The sequence below is a fragment of the Episyrphus balteatus genome, chromosome 3 (assembly GCF_945859705.1).
Source record: "Episyrphus balteatus chromosome 3, idEpiBalt1.1, whole genome shotgun sequence".
Classification (NCBI taxonomy): domain Eukaryota; kingdom Metazoa; phylum Arthropoda; class Insecta; order Diptera; family Syrphidae; genus Episyrphus; species Episyrphus balteatus.
In genome coordinates this window covers 62,263,001-62,283,706 of record NC_079136.1, presented here as the reverse complement: position 1 = coordinate 62,283,706, position 20,706 = coordinate 62,263,001, and the positions used below count along the sequence as shown (strand labels likewise).

Here is a 20,706-nt window from a genome sequence, read left to right as displayed (position 1 = left end):
ATTTTTTTTAGGACCAAAACTAACGGTACCTGTCATATAACGGAAATAGAAAAGTTAATTTTGTTCACAAAAGGCTCTAACGATTTTAATTAAAATTTTTGAGTGTAGTAGTAGGTACACATAAGAGCCAACTTTCTAAATAAAAAAATATATTTTTTACCGTTATTAACGGTGCCTGTCATATAACGGTTTTTTTTTATTTATGAATATCTCGTTCAAGAATACCCCGATTTCAACGTTTTGGTAAAGATAATGTTAAAAATTTAGAAAATTTTCAAAAAACTCATTTTCGGATTTTTAAAAAATATTTCAAAATTTTTTTTTGAAAAATCTAATTTTTGAAAAAGTGTTTATGAAAAATTTTGAAATTTCGTTTTTATGCGTAGATAAATTATTACTTCAAAATGGCATACCAACTTTTTTTTCAAAAATGTTAGAAAATTTTTATATATAAAAAATTATTTTTTAAAAAAACGGCTCTCACTATTTTCGAAAAAAAATTTCTAAAAATTCCCTTCTATACAAGAAGTAAGCTAGCATACTTGGTTTTTTGTGAAAGATCATTTAAAAAGATATTTAATTAATTATAAAAAACAGATTTTTTTTTTAATTTCTTGAAAATATCAAATTTTAAATTTTCTTAATTTTATTATTAGTGGAATTACGAGTACATTAATGAGGAATAATTTTGCTTAGTAAGCGCATGTCTTATATAAAAAAAAAACGAAATAAGCTGATCTTTTTTTTTCAAATTCATGCTGGTAGAATTTTGAAAACCAAAATTTAAAGTCACAATTTGGGCCCGCTCTAAAAAACAAAACCTTTTAGGTATAGGTTAAAACGATTTACGGGAATATAAATGGTAAGTTGTGAATTTGGAAGTGATCGGTAAAAAACTTTCCGAGATAAGCTGTTTAATGCAAATGAACACAAGGTATACCAAACACGTTATCCTCAACTTAAGATTTCTCGAAGAAGAGAAGAGATATTAAAAAGATTAAAACGAATATTAAAAAAAATAAATTTATTTCTTTTAGACAAATTTAATTAAAACAAATAGCCACGCGCTAAGACTTCCTATTCCCTAAAAACAACTGTTAAAAGTCGGAATATTCGATTTTCTTACGGGAATATCTTCAAAACTTGATATGATAAAAAAAGTTTTATGACTCTGACAACCCTATATTTTTTTTGTGTCCTTTTCATGTTTGTTAACACCAATCTTACAAGCATCCCTGCCTTAGAATTATTTCTCTTAACATTATTTAACCGCGTGTCTTATACCGTCAAGTTGAATATATGAAAATTCCTAAAACAAATTGTATCCAGTTAACGAGATAAAAGTTTGCACTAAAAAAAACTAACTAAACAAGAACACAATAAAAACAAATAAAATGCACCCTATAGGTATTTTCTGAAATATGTAATACCAAAATGAAAATTTTCAGTCGGTCCTACCGCTCGCTACCAGTTAAACTTTTTTTCCATTCAGTTTCGTTGCTCATGTTCTCTGTTTCTTTGTGTCCTTGTGGTTGATTTTAGGACTGCACACAGATAAAATTATACAAAAAATACAAAAAAAAAAAAAAAAAACTTCTAAAACGAATAAGTTTTTTCCTTCTTTCATTTTTTTTTTTTGTTAAGCTATTAGTGTGTCAAGGCATTTGACCTAATTACAGAAAATTAAAATTTATACGAAAAGTTTATCAGTATATAGAACAAAAGTTTGTAGCACACTGGCTGGCTGTGTGCGCTGTGATACAGAAGACTTCTTCGGGGATCATGCAATTTAAACTAAATGTAGAAACGAATGCAATTAAAATCGAAACTATCACATTCCTATATTGCTTTTTAGTTTAAATTGGATTAAACTGAAAAATACAACAACAACAAAAAACTTTGGGATAGAAATTTGTATTCCAATCCGTTTGGTGTGATGCTTTGAGTATATAGAAATGTTTGGTATTTAAAAAAAAGTGTTATTAGTTCTATTTGATTGATGTCGATTAAGTTGAAATTGGGCTGTGAAATCTAATGCAGAATTTTCATGTCAAAGTTATTGAAAAACAAGAACGAATTAGGTAGAGTCTAGTTTTATTAAAGTCAAAGTTCCTAAATTGTGTATAAAATACAGTTAGTCAAACAGGAATAAAGAAAACTAGTTGTATTGTAGGCATAAAATAGAAGCATCTTGGTTTTTAACTTCTTGAAGCAGAGTCCGTAATTTTCAAAAAAAAGTATGAAAAAAATGTTGGGAAATGTTGGTTATAAATAAAAGTTCAAAAAGTAGTTTTATTAAATTCTTCAATTTCTCTCTTATTTCAATTTTGTCACCTTTCATGTTGACTGCAGAGCAAAATCAATAGTTTCGATTGAGAAGCACCCCAAAGTTTAAAAACTTCACTCGATTCGATGACCTTAGAATATTTTCAGAAGTAGATTCTCTTGAGAAGAATTGAGAAAGCCTCCTAAGACTATTTTTTCATGAAATAGTGCATCTCTGCTGAGCCATTCACATTTGGTGGTAAATTGTGGGTCTCTTTCATTCCTGCAAATTAATCACATACACAAAAGTATGGTTGAGAGTTGTTAGTAACAAGCCCTCTTGCTATTTTATAGGGTGTCAGCTACAAATTATATTTAAGATGAAACAGGAAGTGTCGTGCAATAACGGCCTACGAAATAAGGTCCCATCTGAAATGCGACTTTATTTACTTAAAAAATAATAATATTGCCCGACGGGGCTCACTTCAATTACATTATAGAAATAGGGCTTACTTCCAAAAAGAAATTAGACCGCATTTGTGAAGGAAGAGAAAAAGTACTTAGTATTCATGGTAACTTTTTAAATAAGATGGGAATAGGGAAGGGGCCATGCTGCCCTTTGCAAATCGTTTGCTTGAGCTTGCCATAGGATAAAGAGAATATAGCGGGAACTAACTTTACGAAAACTACCTTCATAAGGGAATTAACTTCATTTTTTTTCTGGAGAAGTTAGTTCCAAGAAATAAAGAATCAACTTCACTCCACTTAAAAACGAAATTCGCTTTGCCTTTGTGGGAAGTAATTATCCTTGGAAAATGGGAAGAAATTTTACTTTTCAATATTATGTAGGTAGGCTGTTGTAATTTTTTTTCGCGTGCAATGGCCGTCAAAAAATTGTCTGTGGTACTTTGAACAGAAAAATATAAATGGTAAATCACGGCTCTTTTTGAAAACCGTTTTGCTTTTTTTCTGATACTGACCTATGAGGAATAAGTAAGAATAAGCAAAGGCGTACGTTGAATTGCTGGGGCCCCGGGGCCTAAATTTTAGGACTCCTTTGATATTTGGAGGGGGAAATAAGAACAAATAAAAAAGTACGTTACGATACGCTATCCTTTTTACTTGCGATAAGGTACTATATATCAAGTTATGCATTCTTACAAAAAAAAAGTTGACATAACATTTTTCCATGACATTACGATGGTAGACAATGCCAAAAAAGTGGGTCCCGGAAGTCCGTCTGTCTGTCTGTCTGTCAGTCTGTCTGTCTGTATAAGGAGCTACAGCCTAAACGGATGGACCGATTAATGTCAAACTTGGTATGTAGCGTTATTTGGCGACTCTCCAAAGGAATTAATTTTTTTGGACTAAAAATAACGGTACTTGTCATATACCGATTTTAGTAAAATTGAAATATCTCGAAAACGGCTCTAACGATTTTGTTTAAAAAATTCAAATGTTAGTTTTAAGCTAAGGTCTATCTTTCAATGAAACAATTTTTTTTGAAAATCATTATTAACGGTACCTGCCATAGAACCGTTTTTTTTCAAATCCGATTATCTCCAAAACTGCTTATTCGATTTCAACGAAACTTTTTGTGAAGAAGCATTTATATAATTTAAGTATAAGCCAAAAATAAAATTTTGAAAAAAATAATTTTTGGATTTTTAAAAAAATTTTGAAAATTTTTTTTTGAAAAATCAAATTTTCGAAAACGGGACATTGAATTTTTTTGAAATTTTGTTTTTAGATACTGATTAGTGATTTCTACAAAATGGCATACCAATTTTGTTTTAAAACTTTTTTTCCAAAAAAATATTTATAAAAAATTAGTTTTTTTTAAAAAACGGCTCTAACGATTTTGAAAATTTTTTTTCTGAAAATGCATGTTAATATATCAATCGAAACTGCATACTTGTTTTGGAGGGCAATTTAATTTCAGATTTTATTTAATTTTTTTTTTAAAAACGAATTTTATTTTTTTTTCCAAATTTCTATATAAAAAGTCTTAAAAGTTTAAGCAACTTTAACTCTAAGAGCAAGTTCGTGCGACCCAGTCGTGCATTTTATTTGGGGGGCGCTAAGATTGTTCAAGTAACATTTTTGGGACCCTAAGACATTATAATTTTTCTTTTAAAAACCCGATTTATTTTTTTTTTCATTACCCGCTTAACCGCAATATTGATTCTGCAAGCCGAAACAGCGCTGATAGCGGCGTCTGGTGGTGCTAGGCCCCTGCAGCTGTGTTGAGGTAACAATTGAAATTTTACTCTGGCTTAGAAAAAATGTTTTGGGTAGAAAAGAAGTTACATCCTAAACAAAGTACAAGATGTTCGAGTCTACTGCTCAGTCAATTTTTTTTATCATCACTTTAATTATCTTTATTTTCAAAACTATAAAACTTTTTCAATATAACCTCTAAAAATCGTACTAATTTTTTGGTGAGCTATAATTTTCCTAATATCGATTTGTTTCAACACAAAATTAACATAATACACAAAAATTTTATACACTTAACCAAATTGAAATATTTGACAAAACCTAAAATTCAAAATGGCTAAAAGTTACATTTTTCTTAAAATCAGATTTAGGGTGAAAAAAGTTGGGATTTGTATAAACTGAATCAAAAATTGTAAATCTGAATTGCAATATTCTACAAATAGAAAACCTATTTAAATGCTTTTAAAACAATGTCTGCACACAAGATCTCATTGATTTCAAAAACCACATGTGAAGGCCGCATGTGAAGTCAAAAGTTATATTTATTCATTCAAATTCCACCCCCTTTCGAAAGTATAACACAGAAATTCGAATCGTCATTTAATGACATAATTTAATTTTATGAAAACCCATTCATCAAACATCAAAGTTAACAATCTCATAAATAAGTTGACAAAACAACAAAATAAACTCAATATATCATTCATTTTACGAGTATGTTAATTGTACTTAGGTACAAACATACATCCACCGACGACGAGAAACGACCATAACGCATGGATTGTATATTCTTAATGGAACACTGATAGAAATATGATGGAAGGACCTTGGTTATGGCAATATAATTATGTAATTTTACACAATTCAGCTTTTATATACGAGACATGATGTTGTTGTTTCTGTTTCTGTTATATTGTCCGTTGACATTCAAACTCTATAATGTTTGTTTGTACATTTAATTACAAAATCTCATTAATTTATTTTTGGAATGAGCTTCAAAAAAACCCAACAAAAAAAAAAAACAAAAAAAATTCTTCAATTATTTTTCCTCATCCTTAAATATAATATTGTAAAAAACAACCCGTATGAAATGGACCAATCTGTTTTATATTTATACTACAACTCCCCACCGACACGGACGGACTCTGTACGACCGCAGAGAAATGAACAAGCTCATGAAAAATACCTTTTTACAATATTAAAAACCGCAATTGGAGTACACATACTACATTCTCACCTGATGTTTGTGTGCCAAAGTATACAAATAACCGTATACAAAATGAAATACGTGTACAATGTCCACCACGAGTTAATGCACACCAGACCTATCGTCCAAGCCACCCTACCTTTTTTTCCAACACCTAACCAGCATTCACCACCACCAAGCAAAAAGGATGTAGGAATGGCGCAATTTAGAGCAGAATCACGTTTTTCAAAATGCTCCACAAAAATATTATACGATGTTTAGAGAAGTACAAAAAAAAAATATATATATATCTATCTACTTATTTCATGTGAGTTGAGTGTTTTTTAATTAACTAATTTTTCAGCACAATATTATTTTACAGTACCTACACTTTTTTTTTTAGAAGGTTTATTGTACATTTTGTTTTATATCTGTGGTAATATAAAATTGTAAAGGTGGGTAAAGGGGTGGAGTATATTGCCATTTTTATGTTTGCAATTAGTTATTTTCGTAGATTAAAATATTGCGATGGAAATAATTTGTTTGGAGTATATTAATTTTATTATAAACATTGAGGAATGAGATATAAACAAATACATTTTTTTCATGTCCTTAAATAAAAACATTCATGTATTAAAACGCAAATTGGAACCATATTTCTTGAGCGAGAGTTAACCGGTTTAAAAAAAACTGCATTGTTATTGTAATTTTTCACGGAAACGGCGGAGATATATGAAGGTAGACTAACGTCATTAGTATCGCTATAAATGGAACTTGTGCCAGCTTCTAAGACTAGAACAATTAAAAAATCACTTACCTAAATTTTCAACTTGACAAGGCAGCACTAACGTATCGCCTACAACCGCTCGATACGTATGACCGCGTGATAGAAATCTTGGCAGTGATCCTACAGCCGGTGATGTTGCCATTGGTCGGGTAGCGGAGCCTGAAAACATAAATTAAAATTAAATCGTAAATATAATTTTTTTTTTATATTATTATTATTTTGTTGATATACCAGAAACAAAAATTATTAAAAACTCCTTGTCCAGTAAATTAATGTTTATAATATGTTAAATTCCATAAAATAATAAAAATCTAAAATTTTTAGAAAGAATTTTGTAAACACATTTCTCTAAAATTAAAAACAAAATAATTTGTTTTTGTAATAATTTTTCATTAATTTTAGCGACAATCGAAAAGAGTATTGGTTGTTTTTCAGCAACTAGTAGACTTTTTTTTATCCAGTAAAAACATTGCCGCATAGAATGAAGGCATTAATCGTCAAAGGTCTTTTTTAGGTCTATTTGTAACTTACCTAAGTATAAGAGTTTTTTAGAGGTCTTTTTGATTAGTTTTTTGCATGTTTTTGGAATTAATTTTTTTTGGACCAAACATAACGGCGCCAAGTTGCATTTGCTCAAAAATGGCTCAACTAATTTAAAAATTCAAATGTTAGTTTTTAAAAAAGGTCTATCTTTTTGATGAAATTTTTTGTTCGAAATCATTATTAACGGTACCTACCTGTCATAGAAGAGAACCAGATTTTTAGAAATTTTGGTTTTAGCAGTTGCGTGTTGATTAGTATTTTTTTTTTTTTTTTTTTTTTTAGAAAATTATTTAAAAAAAAATATTTAAAAAAAATGGCTCCAACGATTTTGAATTCTTTTTTCTTTAAATGCATCTTTATACAAGATGCATACTTATTTTGGAGCTCAAATTGATTTAAGATGTAGTTATTTTGATTTGAAAATTTCCACAACAAATTTCTGTACCTATAAAAGTGTTACAAATCTGAGAATCTTGAAATTGAACATTAATAGGATTTTATTTTTCAAAGATATACATATAAGGGTGGTCCTTAGGATTGGTTCCAAATCAGGAAAAACAATACCATAATTTTTTCAAATTTGTATTCCTAACCCTTCCTCGCCTTATTTCATTAAGAAGTTGTTGTTTTTTATTCAATATTTATATATTTCATCATTAGCTTTAAAAAGAAAAAAATTACAGTTTATAGCCTCTTCAAAAAAATAGTGGTGCTCTCTTCACTTGTATACTTTCATACGGTATAATACGTATAATAATAACATGCCATTATATAATCCGCCATTTACCCAACACTGGACACAGAATATCGCCCCTGCTCTAGTAACTTCTTATCCAAATAGGGCCAGGAAGGGTTAGAGATAAAAATAGGAAAAAATAGGGTTTTTTTTCTGATTTGGAACCAATCTAGAGGGCGTCGCGACGCGTCGCACTCAATTTTCGCAAAAAAGACAAATAAGAACCACCCTAATACATACTTCTTTTGTGACGTTGGGATATGAAAATTTACTTTTTGAAAAGTGATCATAAATAAATAATTAGAAAGTGTGCAACCTATAAAAATTTTTTGAGTTAGTGTAATTTTCTCGAACTCGGCTCTAACGATTTTGATTTAATTTGATATCCGTAATGCTGTTAGTAATTCTAAAAAAACTGAGTTTCTAATTTTCTCCAAAAATACGGATACTGAAAATATGGTATTTCCACTGTTATATAAAGATACTTTAAACTAAAAGATCAATTTTGAGCGACCCAGTCGTGCATTCTATTTTTATTTATCATTCTATGGTAGGTATATACTTATGTGAGACTATATAATAAAATAATGTTTATCTTTAAAAATTCATCTAGATACTTGATAAATTGCACGTTTTGTGGGTCACTGTGGTGTATACGTAACATTTTTTTCTATAGAAAAACTTAAAGCCTCCAATTTGTATACATATTTCCAAGCAAGTAAGCTTAGCCTGTGCCCTAAAAATAACAAAGATCTAATATTGAGTTAAATTATTATCAAAGTAAATTTTTATAATTCTTCTAGTTGTGATTATTCAAAGGATTTTTATGAAATATTCTAATTATGACATGATACTTTGTAATATACAAAAGAGTTGAGTATATGAACATCTGATTTTAGTGAAAAATTATGATGATACCTACCGCAAAAGTTATTATAAATCCAAGGTGGCAATACTTGGAAATAAAAATTTTTGAAACAAAACAAAAAATTTTTGGAACTTGTATATTAACAATTTAATCAAAAACCTTACATTTCAAATTATTTAATTATAGAAAAAATCTTTAATCTACAAAAAAAATTTGTGCATCGTGCATTTTATTTTATTTTATTTTATTTTATTTTATTTTAGGTATTTTATTTTATTTTATTTTATTTTATTTTATTTTATTTTATTTTATTTTATTTTATTTTATTTTATTTTATTTGATTTTATTTGATTTTATTTTAAAAACACAAATTTCTCCAATGAAACACAAAATTGCCACCAAGTACGCCAATCCAATCATTATCCATATCAATTTGAAATCTTCAACTTTCAAGCCTTTAAATAATTCCAGTTTGTTAGTAAAATTCAACTTCCTCATTCGACCAGCATCGATTATTTCATAAAATGCTCTTTTTCTCCAAAATTCCATCAATCCAGCCGATTGCAATTGTAAAATATGCATGTTTAATATATTTTTGTAAATTGAATTCTCATTCAAAGGAATTGATGTAGGTACATTTTTGCCAAAACACAATTCATCACACCAACGAAACAATACTTGATAGGTAAATAAATTTTGTTGATTTTCAAAAATCATCCATTTTTCGCTATTAACTGAATAAGCATATTTAGTATTTAAACTGTTACGAAGTTCTGTAAAAGTTTTAGAAATGGATTCACTTTGAAATACAATTGAATACTGGCCGAACTGAGGCCTTCTCTTTAACAAATAGGTTAAATCATCTGTCGGAATGTAAATTTTAAGGCCAGAAGATTGAAGGTCCTCGAAAGATCTAATCAGACTTTCCCTTGGCGGTTCAGTCATGAAGGATTGAAGAAATGCATCGTATGAAGTTACAATCATAATTCCAAGCAAAAAGGTCAACGAATAGACGATTTTTGTGGTGAAAGATGGGTTTGGTGCTTCAGAAAATGTCTGTCCAAGTATTCCACGAAAACAATCGATGATGTTGATGAAGAAATCACGAACGCACAAGGGTCTAGAGAATCTTAGTGATACAGCAAGCAATGAAGACAGCATAGTCAACACCAAAATAGTTAGAAAAAAGGCATCTTTATGAATAATATATCTAAATATTTTGAAGATGGGAATTTCTGGCTCCATGGGCACCATCACACACCAATCATAAAAAATAAATGGATAAGAGTAAAATTCTAGTGGATTATCTAATTCCGAGGGAAATGCACCACCTATCTCGATTGTGTCATTCAAAACAAGATCACAAATTGTGCTATGAGATAGTGAAAGATTTATGTTCAAAGTATTTAATCTTGCATTGTGCTTCTTAGCTAAAGAATTAAAGATATGCCCGACATAGCCACCAATAATAGTATCTCCCTTAACATTTTTAGAAATGATTATTCCTGGTTCAGGTCCTCCAAAAAGAATTGGCAATGTTGAACAATGAAGATTATTCATTCGATTTGGAAAAATAACTGAATCAATTTTGTTCCATTTAAATTCTTCGGTTTTGAGGTTTCCAAAGTTTGAATAGCTGAAATACGTTAAAGAAGTGTTGAAATCTTGAAAAACAACTAAAACATTAATCATTCTATAATGCCAGCAAAACTTGAAAATATTCTTCAGTTCGGCATCATTTTGTGAAGAATTCTTCAATACAAAAATCGTTTTAGTGTATCGAATATGTTGAAGATCTTCCAGAAGTCGTTGAAGAAGTAAGAAGTCACTTGCATCATATTCCACAAGAGCCAGAAGGTTATCATTGAACTGTCCCTTCAAATAAAACGAAGAATCTTCACTTGTTAGAAGAACTGGAACTTCAAGTGAAGTTGTAAGTTGCTGTATGAATTTGTCATCAAAATAGGGGTTCTTGGATGATGATTTGAGAAGTAAAATACTTTCAAAATGCTCAACTTTGTTAATGTTTTCAATTAAAGTAATGAATTTTAAGTAAAATTTTGCTTCTATTTGGTAAAATTCAGCAGCCAATACTACTGCTACGAAAACAACAAGCCTGATAGTGGAAAAATTCATGACTGATTCTTAATTAATTCTAGTTTTTTTTGAGGTCATCGTGTATAGAACTTTACTTTTATGAATTTCATTTAAAAAATATAACGGATTGATTGATTTGTGTACGTGTCTTAATTAAAAATGCAAATATTGACTTTTAATAACATCGAATGTCATGTATTTTGATTTCAAGGGTTTCAATATAAAAATCTATTAATAGTACAGAGTACAGGTAAAGTAATGCAAAATATCATTATACAAATTACTCTCATATTATCTCCTGAACTCGGATATCTAGGTTTCCAAAGCACCACAGAGCTAGTGCAGCGTTACCTGCGTCAAAAAACAACACTTGTGATTGATGAAATTTATCTTAAAAACCCACATACCAACAAAATAACATTGGTTTCGAAATATCGAATTGTTAGTTTTGTAAGAAATTTTTCTTTTCAAAATAACAGAGTAAGAGGCTTTAAGCTTTGCCTTTATCGCTTCCAAGTGTGTTTGTTCAGTAAAATCACGGATCATTTCGATAGATTATGTACGGTTTCTGCATGTAAAACAATTGATCAAGACGTGTTATTTGTGTTGGTTTTTGACTTAAAAGCATAGATTGTTCGGAAAGTAACATGAAAAAATCACGGATTGCCCAATAAAATCAAAGGTTTTCTATGTTAAATTGCTGCACCACTTAAATAATTAACTTTCCCAGTAAAATCAAGAATGACCAAGGAAAAATAAAAGTTTGCTTCAGTAAATTCGAGAATCACGAGTTTCAGGGGTTTTGAAGTGTTTTACGAGTTGCAGCGGTTAACTCAACAGTTTGTCACTAAAATCTAGGAAAGCTTCTGGTAAGTCAATAATTTGGTTGCCTCTGTAAAATCACGGTATTACCTTTGAAAAATCACAGTTTGCATTGCAAGAACATGAATCACTGCCTCGATTTAATTAAGGGTATTCTCGTTAAAATGTATGCTCTAGTTAAATCACAGATTTACCCATTAATGAAGAGCCGTTCGGCAGAATTACGTTTTTTCCACAGTAAAATTAAGTATAGCCCCGGCTGGCTATACTTAAGGCTAGGCGCACACATGCGATTTCAGTCGCGCGATTATTTAGTCGCAAAAATGGATCACACGGATTTCAATGCCGGTGAACACACATGCTTCTAAAAAATAGCCGCGATTTAAAAATTGAAAATTGTCCCATTTTTTTGGCGACGCGATTGTCGCAAATTAAAATGAAACAAGTGGACCAGTATAGTTGTGCACACACTTGCGACTAAACCGAAAACGACTAAAAAGTAGCAGTCGCAAAGAGGCCAAATCATGCGCACACATGCGATTTTCAACCACTCGATTTTTTAGACGGAAAAAATGAAACACATTATTTTAAATGAGAGCCCACAGACTTGCGATTTTAAAATCGCAAAGTTTAAAAAAATGGATCCGGTTCTATTTTTCACAATTTTTTTTTTTGCTGTGCATAAGGATATATTATACAGAATATAATGCACCTGCCCGCACGTGCGACACTTGGAACAATTATTTTAAGTACAATAATGGATATTACTAGAAAGTGTTGTATAGTGGCTCTTTTTTTATAAACGATAGGAAATTTAAAGGGTCAATTCCATAAAATTCATAAAAATTTAAGAGAAGGCCCTCAGAAATTTACCCAGTACTATAGAATGAGTATATAATGCTTTGGTGAAATAATGGCACTCGTCGGGCCTAAAATAAGATACAAACATACACATTGCAAGGAACCTATTTCTTTTTCTAATCTGGTAAACAAGCTGTCAAACCCTTACCAAATTTTGAGACATTTATCACTTTACCACTTTTGCCAGAGCTTACTCCGTTTCATGAATTCACCTTATCATAAAATCCGATCGTAGATACCATTTGTATGAAATTTTCCATTACGAACGGATTTCGTGATTGTTTTCTTTGCGGTCATTTGACCATTAGATTTGAACAGTGAGTATCTTTTGATCTTGAGATGATGCATTTTTTTTTATCGAAAAACGGTCAACTTTTTTTCGACCAAACATAATGTTTTTTCTTGCAATAAAAAATAGTCTAGCGATTTTTTAGTCGCAAGTGTGTGCACGGTAATTTTATGTTGCGACTGCGATTTTTTAGTAGCAACGACTGAAAATCGCATGTGTGCGCCTAGCCTAAGTCTCTTACTCAACTGCTGAAGGCTAGGGACACACATGCGGCTTTTGTCACGCGATAATTCAGTCGCAAAAATGGATCACAAAGATTTCAATGCCTACGTCATGCTTTTCGAGATTAAAAATTTGAAAACTGTCCCCACAGTTATTGAAATCGTTGTGATCTATTTTGTAATTTAATAGTCGCGTGACCAATATTGCACATGTGTTAATAGCCTATTAGTGTATGTCACACTCTTGTGGTCTCATTGTTTTCGTAACTCCTTAGATCTGTTTTTATCGTATTGAGCCATATCTGCCTTGACATTTTCCAGTTTGTTTGGTGGATTTAGACCTGTTTGCTGAATCGAAACTTTAGCATTTTAGTTCTACATAAATCCTTATGTGACACTTTACGCAGAGGAAAAAGTAGGGAATAAGAGTTTATGTTCAACATAAATTATTTAAGTTTCGCTTCAGCAAATGGCCCTTAGCCTGGCTAGTTAGCACATTCGTTGCCTTGAATTTTTCTATGGTCTGACACTCACTAGGCAAATTTCCATGATATGAACTGCCAGTTCGTTTTTGCATTCATTGACTAGTTTTGAGTAAGTCGAACAACAACTATCAATAGCTTTGATAGCAGCTTTGTTTGATATTGATTGATGGTTTTTAAGTATAGGTTCCATGCAGACAACTAACACCTTAGACTGAAAAACACTGGAATGTGTTAGGAGGACGAAATGATTTGTTGATTTTCTTGATTTAAGCCATCAGTGAAAATGGTCATTAAAGTATGTGTAGGTGGGAATCTTGGAAATAAGTTTCAATGAAAAGTTAAACAATAAAATCATAGTACAATCGTCCCACCCGTGACCTCATACACTTGAGTAGACAAAAATCTAGTAGGTTTTCTAGTTTATTATGAACGATTTTAGAGAACTTCTTCCGGTCTAACTCACTCTGAGGCCATTGGTTCGGATTTTGAATATTCTATGTACCTATTCTTTCTTTAAGAACGGAGGTAACTTTAAATACACTGCTGGATAGAATGTCCTTTAAGATAGCAAGTGATTTAATTAAATTCCACTTACTACACTGAGGGAAAAACCGCAACGTAAAATGTAATATGGTCAACGTTGATTTAATGTGGAAAAAACTAACATGGAACATCTTTACCCAAAACAACAATTTTTGGTTAGAAGTCGGTAAATAAACCGGCTTTAAACCAGAGGTAATTACCTCGAAAAGTTAGAAATTGGTAAAAAAGCCGGCGTAGAGACGTTCCAGGAACCGCATTTTTACCCAATTTGGTCAGTAACTTTGAAACCTGGGTTTTTTTATGGTAATTTTAATACGGTTTTTATGAGTAGGTTTTTAACCGCTGACGAGCCTGGGTTTTTTTTTGGTAAAAAAAAAACGCTCCAAAAACGTTATTTCGAAGCGTTATGGTGACGTATTTTCACTACCGGTTATTTTTAGGTAGTAGGAAAACCTTTTTCGTCGGTAATTTTGATACCTGTTTGGAGGTTCTGGAGAAGTAATAAAAAAACCCATTATTTCGCTCCGGTTGGAGCTGGGTAGCAAAAAAACCCAGTATTTTGCTCCAAAAATGGTAATTTTCTAACCTGAAAAAAGAAGTTCCTTTTTAAATAAGAAAACGGGTTAAAAAATTACTTTTTTTCCTTTTTTTTATTTAAAAAGTAAAATATTACATACTTTTAACTTAAAACTACTTAAAACTAAAAGATAACTCTTAAAACTAAATACATAAAGAAAAACTTAAAACTAAAACAAAAATAAATAAAGTTAATAATAAAATAAAAAAAAATTAATCTGCTGCTGTTGAGTTAAAATTGAAACAACTTGAGAAATTTTTTTATTTTTGTCGGACTTCAGCTTTTGTAGCATTTTATCGCCCTAATTTTCAACAGTGAGATAGCACGTTGGTAAAGCATTCGCCTTGTAACCCAAGAGCTGTAGGTTCGATTCCCAGCGGCTTCCAATTTTTTCTTTTTTTTTTTTAATAAATTGATGCTTTTTTCAAAATCATTCCGAAAAATAGTTGAGTCAACGTGGTTTTCGTTGATTTTAAGTTGTTTTTTCCCTCAGTGTAGACTTGACGATGCAAGAACCGATAAGACCCATCGTTTACAGTTATTAAATCACTGTTTAACAAAAAAAAAAAAAAAAAAATAACACCAATTATTCCCAAACACTTACAGTGATCCTGATTTGTATAAACTTGTTTTTCAAGAAAGTCTTATAAGGACATCATAGAAATTTCATTCTTCGTAATATCAATATTTAGCCTTAATAAAACTGAAATGTTAGAAGAGTTGCATCTTTCGTGGTTTCTTTACTATTCCTATGATTCCTTGAAGATATTCTTCTGATTCCAACAAAAAAGACCTTCAAAAGACTGATTAATATTATCTTTTTCATTAATATTGAAATACACCTACTCAAAGTCAAGGATTTCAATTGTAAGTAGTATACGTTGCAAATAGATGAAGTAGGTACCTACTACCTATACAATCAAATGAACTTTGTAAATCACTTTTAGATTGAATGAAACAAGCTTACGAAAAAAATAAAAAGAGTATATAGAGAGTAGGTATATCTACAATCTGATGGGTATCCATGGCAATCTTATACTGATTGAAGATGCTTTTCTTATTTTACTTGTCTACTTTTCTCCAAGTTGAAAGCAAAAAACACAATTTAATCTTCTTTCTCTCTGACTCTTAAAGAAAAAGAACAAGAATACTATGTTCTTTATTTTACTTTATACTTCGTATGAGCTATTCTATATAGTATATGTTTGTTTGTGTTTGTTTTGTGTTTTTGTTTGTATTTGTTTTCTTTGGAAATTCACCCTGACAAAATGTTTTTTCTTCAACAAACTTCCTTTTCGAATCGATATAATTCCAAAATCATTTCACTAAATCATCCAAGTCGATGATAAGACTTTTATTCCTATTCCTCGTTCTCTCTCAGCATGCGACAAGGTGGGTAGTTTTTGGCTGTTCTAGAAAGTAACAAACATTGAAAAACCACATAGCAAATAAGACGAAGAAAAAAAGGACTATTTTCTTTTTTTTCTTAAAGAATGAAAAAAACCCTTTAAGGATTTTCTCTCCCATTCACTTTTAATCCCACAAAAACCTCATAGAGTGTCTACTATATAGAGTTGCAGTGACGCATAATAGTCCTTTTGAAAATTTTCACTCAAATGCTGGTGCACATGTTGCGATAAGCAAAAACCATCAACAACAACTTCAAGTCTTCGTCTTCTACTTCTTCCAACCTTACCGCATAGAAAATGGATCTCAGAAATAGAAGAGAACAAACACAGAAAAAAAAAACATTAAATGGATGCAACAGACGACGAAGAGGATTTTATTCCAAGTGAAAACAATACGCCGAAAGGACTATTTGTCATCTTTTTTCGTTTCGTTGATGGTGTAGCAGCAGCAGCCTGTAGTGACGAAGGCAAGGATGAGGGCTTTTGGTTTGATGTCCTTAGTCCTTACGAACTTCTGAGACAAGACGAGGAGATATGCTGCAGGTGTAGATAGTTATATAGAGTTAAAATCGTGCAGAAACCATATAGACAGGTGGTTTTCAGTTCAGTGCAGTGGTGAGTTTATTTGGGGGCAGAAAAAGGGGATACATCAGACAATGTTTGAGACCATATCAAAAGCGCATTTTATTGTATTCCGTTAAAGTGCAACTATATGGAGCAAAGATGGGAAAACACTCCTATTCCGCTATAGGCGACCACACCACAGAGAAGGAAAACACCGCAGAAAGAATGATTGAAAATAAACAGAATGACAGATATCAAAATGAATTGCGGTAAAGTGTAGAATACGGATGGGTGAATACTTACTAACTACACTGAGAAATGAAAATGAATCATTTTTGCTGGAAATCTAAATCGATCTTTGTGTCAAGTTCGAAAACAAGAGTAACCGTTGTTTTTTAATTGCTTAAGGTCGTTTTACCAAGTTTTGAAACAGAAGAAGTGAAAAAAAAAAAATTTCAAAATTCTGATTCCGAATTTTTTGTGACTGAAAAATACAAAATTTTAAGGATTCTAATTGAAACTTCTCGCCCATTGAAAAAGGGCCTGTAGACTTGAAGTAAAATTTTTCTAAGTGCATGTATACTTCATTGTAGCCACATCAAAACAAAAGGTAAAAAGAAAATATACTTTCGTGTGACAAGTGATTGCCCCAAAGGCTTAAAAGAAGGCAGACAAACTTCTCTATGTTGAGTTGGTATTGTTGAATATGAAAAAAACTATAAAATTGTTTCTATTCAAGGATTAGGAGGCAAGACATGGTGAGTTTACTTGACGACTTCTGAAGATTGATAACAACAAAATCCTTCCTTATGATTAATGATTTTACATTTTTGTTCATTTTGAATATAAGGAGATATCAATTTAAAATTGAGAATATATACTAAATGCAGCTGTTAAGCTTAAAAATGTAAATAAAAAATCTTAATTTATAAAAGAAATGCCTATTATGTATTTTCAAATCAACAATTTCATACTCAAATAATTAGCCTTTAATGTGAACGATTTCGAAAATGTATATCACACACATAAAAAGTTCATCTACGACTTTCAATATGACACCAAACTCGACTCTATACACTCGGAGCTAAAAATGAGCAATTTCCGAACAACTTTTTCTTAATTCTTCGAAGTGTATATCGTCTTTTAAGCGTCTGTCTTTAAATAAAATATAATATAATGTCGTAAGATTTAATATTTATTTCACAGTTATTAAACTACTATAATTTTTTACGCCATGTTTTTTATGAGTAGATTGATAATTTTTTTAAGAATGGCTATTTTATTTTGTTTCGATATAAAAAGTCTTATTTATTCGTAAAAGATTAAATTCATATGCATTTTTGAGTAAAGTTTAGCAAAAAAAAAAATAAAGTTCGCTGCTCAGCTCTTTTGTTTGCTCTACGTACGAGGCCATCAATCATCAATTAAAGCATTTATTTATCCTTAGAATTGAAGGTTCAATAATAGATAGTGGTATCATACATTTTTATTTAAATAAATAGTTGTAATATTAAAAATAGATATACAAAAAATCCTGTAACACTGATAAAAACATTTCCTCACAACTTGTGACAAAAAAAAAATTATAAAATTGCAAAGTTTTCATATTGACCTCTATCAGGGTTCAGACTTTACTTCGATCGAAGTAGATTTAATTCGATTTTGGGGGAAAAAATAAAATCTACTTCCCTACTTCTCTTTTTCAGGATCTACTTCTATTTCTGGATTGAAAAATATTTTTCAAATAATAAATTTAGAAAAAGGGATTTAACTTCAATTTTAAATCTGGTCGAGGCATTGAGAAAATAAAGCTCAACTGAAATCTCAAATGATGAATGGAGGTCAATTATTCTTCGAATTCAAGATATAAACAAAGTTTATCAAAGTACAATTTTGACTGATTTTGGAGAATTCCTGATCAAAAATTTGTTAGATTATGCTGAATTAACTGTTTTAGCCCAAAGCACCGTTACAAGCACTAGATGAGAAATGTTTTTTTTGGAAAAGATCATAATAAAAAAGTAAAGAAAAATAATTTTGTTGAAAAATAATTTTTTTAGAATAAATTTTTGTAAATAAATGTTCTGAAAGTTTAATTTTGAAATCTACTTCCGAAATTTGGGATCTACTTCACATTTTTTTTTCAAATTTGCTTTGAAATTTTGAAACTGAAGTCCGAACCCTGACCTCTATACTAATATATTCCAGAACTCAGGTACAAAGCAAAATTTCAATTTTTTTTTAGGAATTTTCTTCTAAGTAAAACAAGTTGCAGGATTAATTTTTCACTAAACCGAAGTTAAATTGAATAAAAAGTATAAGCTTTCATCCAAAAATTGCAAGTCAATATTAAAAAAAAAAAACAATACAAATGTTAACTTTTTGTCTGAGTTTCGCTAATTTGTCCAAAAGTATTGCTTAAGTGTATCTATATATCTTTTTTTAAACTCAATTTTGTTAGTTTAAAAAATATTGAAATATAGATACCTACTAAAAAAAAAAAAAATAGAAATATGATAAAGCCTATAAGTCTTTTTGTGGAGTTTTATATTTAATAATAGTTATATTGTTTCGATTCAAAAATCTATTATTTAACCATAAAATAAACAGCACAACAGAGATTTCTGATTTAATTTCTGTTTGATTTTTTTTTTTTTTTTTTTTTGATTTTTCAAATACTCTGGTTAACTGATTTTTTTAGCGCAGTTTATCATAAAAGGACTCATTTTTTATTGATAGACTCGTTAAAATTGTTTACCGGAAGCGAATCTGAGAGCCAGCTCAATCAATCAACGCACATATATCTACTACATATAGTTTTATCGGCCCTATATTTTATTGAAAATAGTTAAAAGTATCAACATATTTTTCTTATTGAATATTCTATCGCAACTGGGCAATTTTTGGGAGACTCTCACTTTCTCATTTTTTTGGGGTGGGAAAAGCTCAATTGAAAATCATTTAATATTCCTCCATCCACCATGCATTTATTGTTTGGTGTATTCTTATACCAAAATGCCAACACCAACCGATATGGGTGATTTTCTCTTTTAGAAAAATGCAAAAAGTGTTTATCAAAAAAAAAAAATAAATAAATAAAAAAAAAAACTAAAAATCATTGCACGAAACATATTTCTATTTGGTGCTCTTCCTCGGTTTCAATTTGTTTCACGTACGCTTCACCAATTTATTTTGCTTGGGATTGCAATGGACGTTTAAATATTCCATTGGCGCAAACTACAAAACATCATGGCCGAATACCCACCGCTAACAAAAGCAAAACAAAAAAAAACAGATAGAGGACCAAAATAAACAAAAAAAAAAAAATAAAAACAAAGAAAGAAACTGCATCCCGCAATATCCGCTCTAAGTCCTGTACTTATTGGGTAAAAATGTTATACATCATATATCCTGTATATAAAATTCAGTTGAATTTCACAATTCCAAACCTATTACAAATTTTTTTTTTTTTTCACTTTTTTTCAGTCATAGGATTTTGGTTTTTCCATCAAAAAGATTAGAACCCCCTCTCTACATTTTTTTTTTTCTGTTCCTGACTTAGGTCCTTCGGGGGGATATAGAAAATTGTTGCTCTTCGCATCCTCGCGCATTCGAGTTTGTAACCATTTGAGTGAAAAAATATTTTTCCATTCATTGTGTGATTTGGGGGAATTGAAGAAGGGAATTTGTGTACAATTACACTATGTCATCCGTGTCCTTTTGTCCTTGTTCAGCCCCCTCAATTGAAATGTTGTTGTTCTGTTGTAGAGCGGTGACGATGGTGGTTACCAATTTAGAATGGAATAGTGAAAGGATTGTGATGATAAAAATCTATGCCTCAAAGCATTTGAATTTCAGGGAAATGGATTTTTCTCGATGACTATTTTGTATAGTTTCTAAAAATTAAAAAAAAAAAAATAACAAAAAAACTAAAAAATAAAGGAATATTATTTAGAAAATATCTCAATACATGTCGCTGTCTGTTTGTGTGTGTATAATTAATGGTTTTAAGGTAATATTTTTTGTTTGTTATAAAAACATTCTCCGAAAGTAAAAAGAAGAGAAAATAACAATTATTTGGAAACGAATATACACATAAAAGCACTGTGGGTCCAATTAAATCGACTATATACTTATAGCAAACTGAAACTGTTGTAATTTTTTAAGCTTAAAGAAAAAACGAAAAAAACAAAAATTAATCTGATACCAAACACAAAAAAAAAAAATTGTTGA

The 20,706-nt window shown here is 30.4% G+C and overlaps 1 protein-coding gene across 1 annotated transcript in view; it reads right to left on the bottom strand.

Annotated features, from left to right (window-relative positions):
• Nucleotides 1–20,706, bottom strand: part of LOC129916967 (neurotrimin) — a 273,699-nt gene that overhangs the window by 68,395 nt on the left and 184,598 nt on the right. Inside the window, exon 3 of the mRNA XM_055997237.1 lies at nt 6,489–6,617. Within this exon, the coding sequence (XP_055853212.1) occupies nt 6,489–6,617 (129 nt within the window). The remainder of the gene's footprint in view (nt 1–6,488; nt 6,618–20,706) is intronic.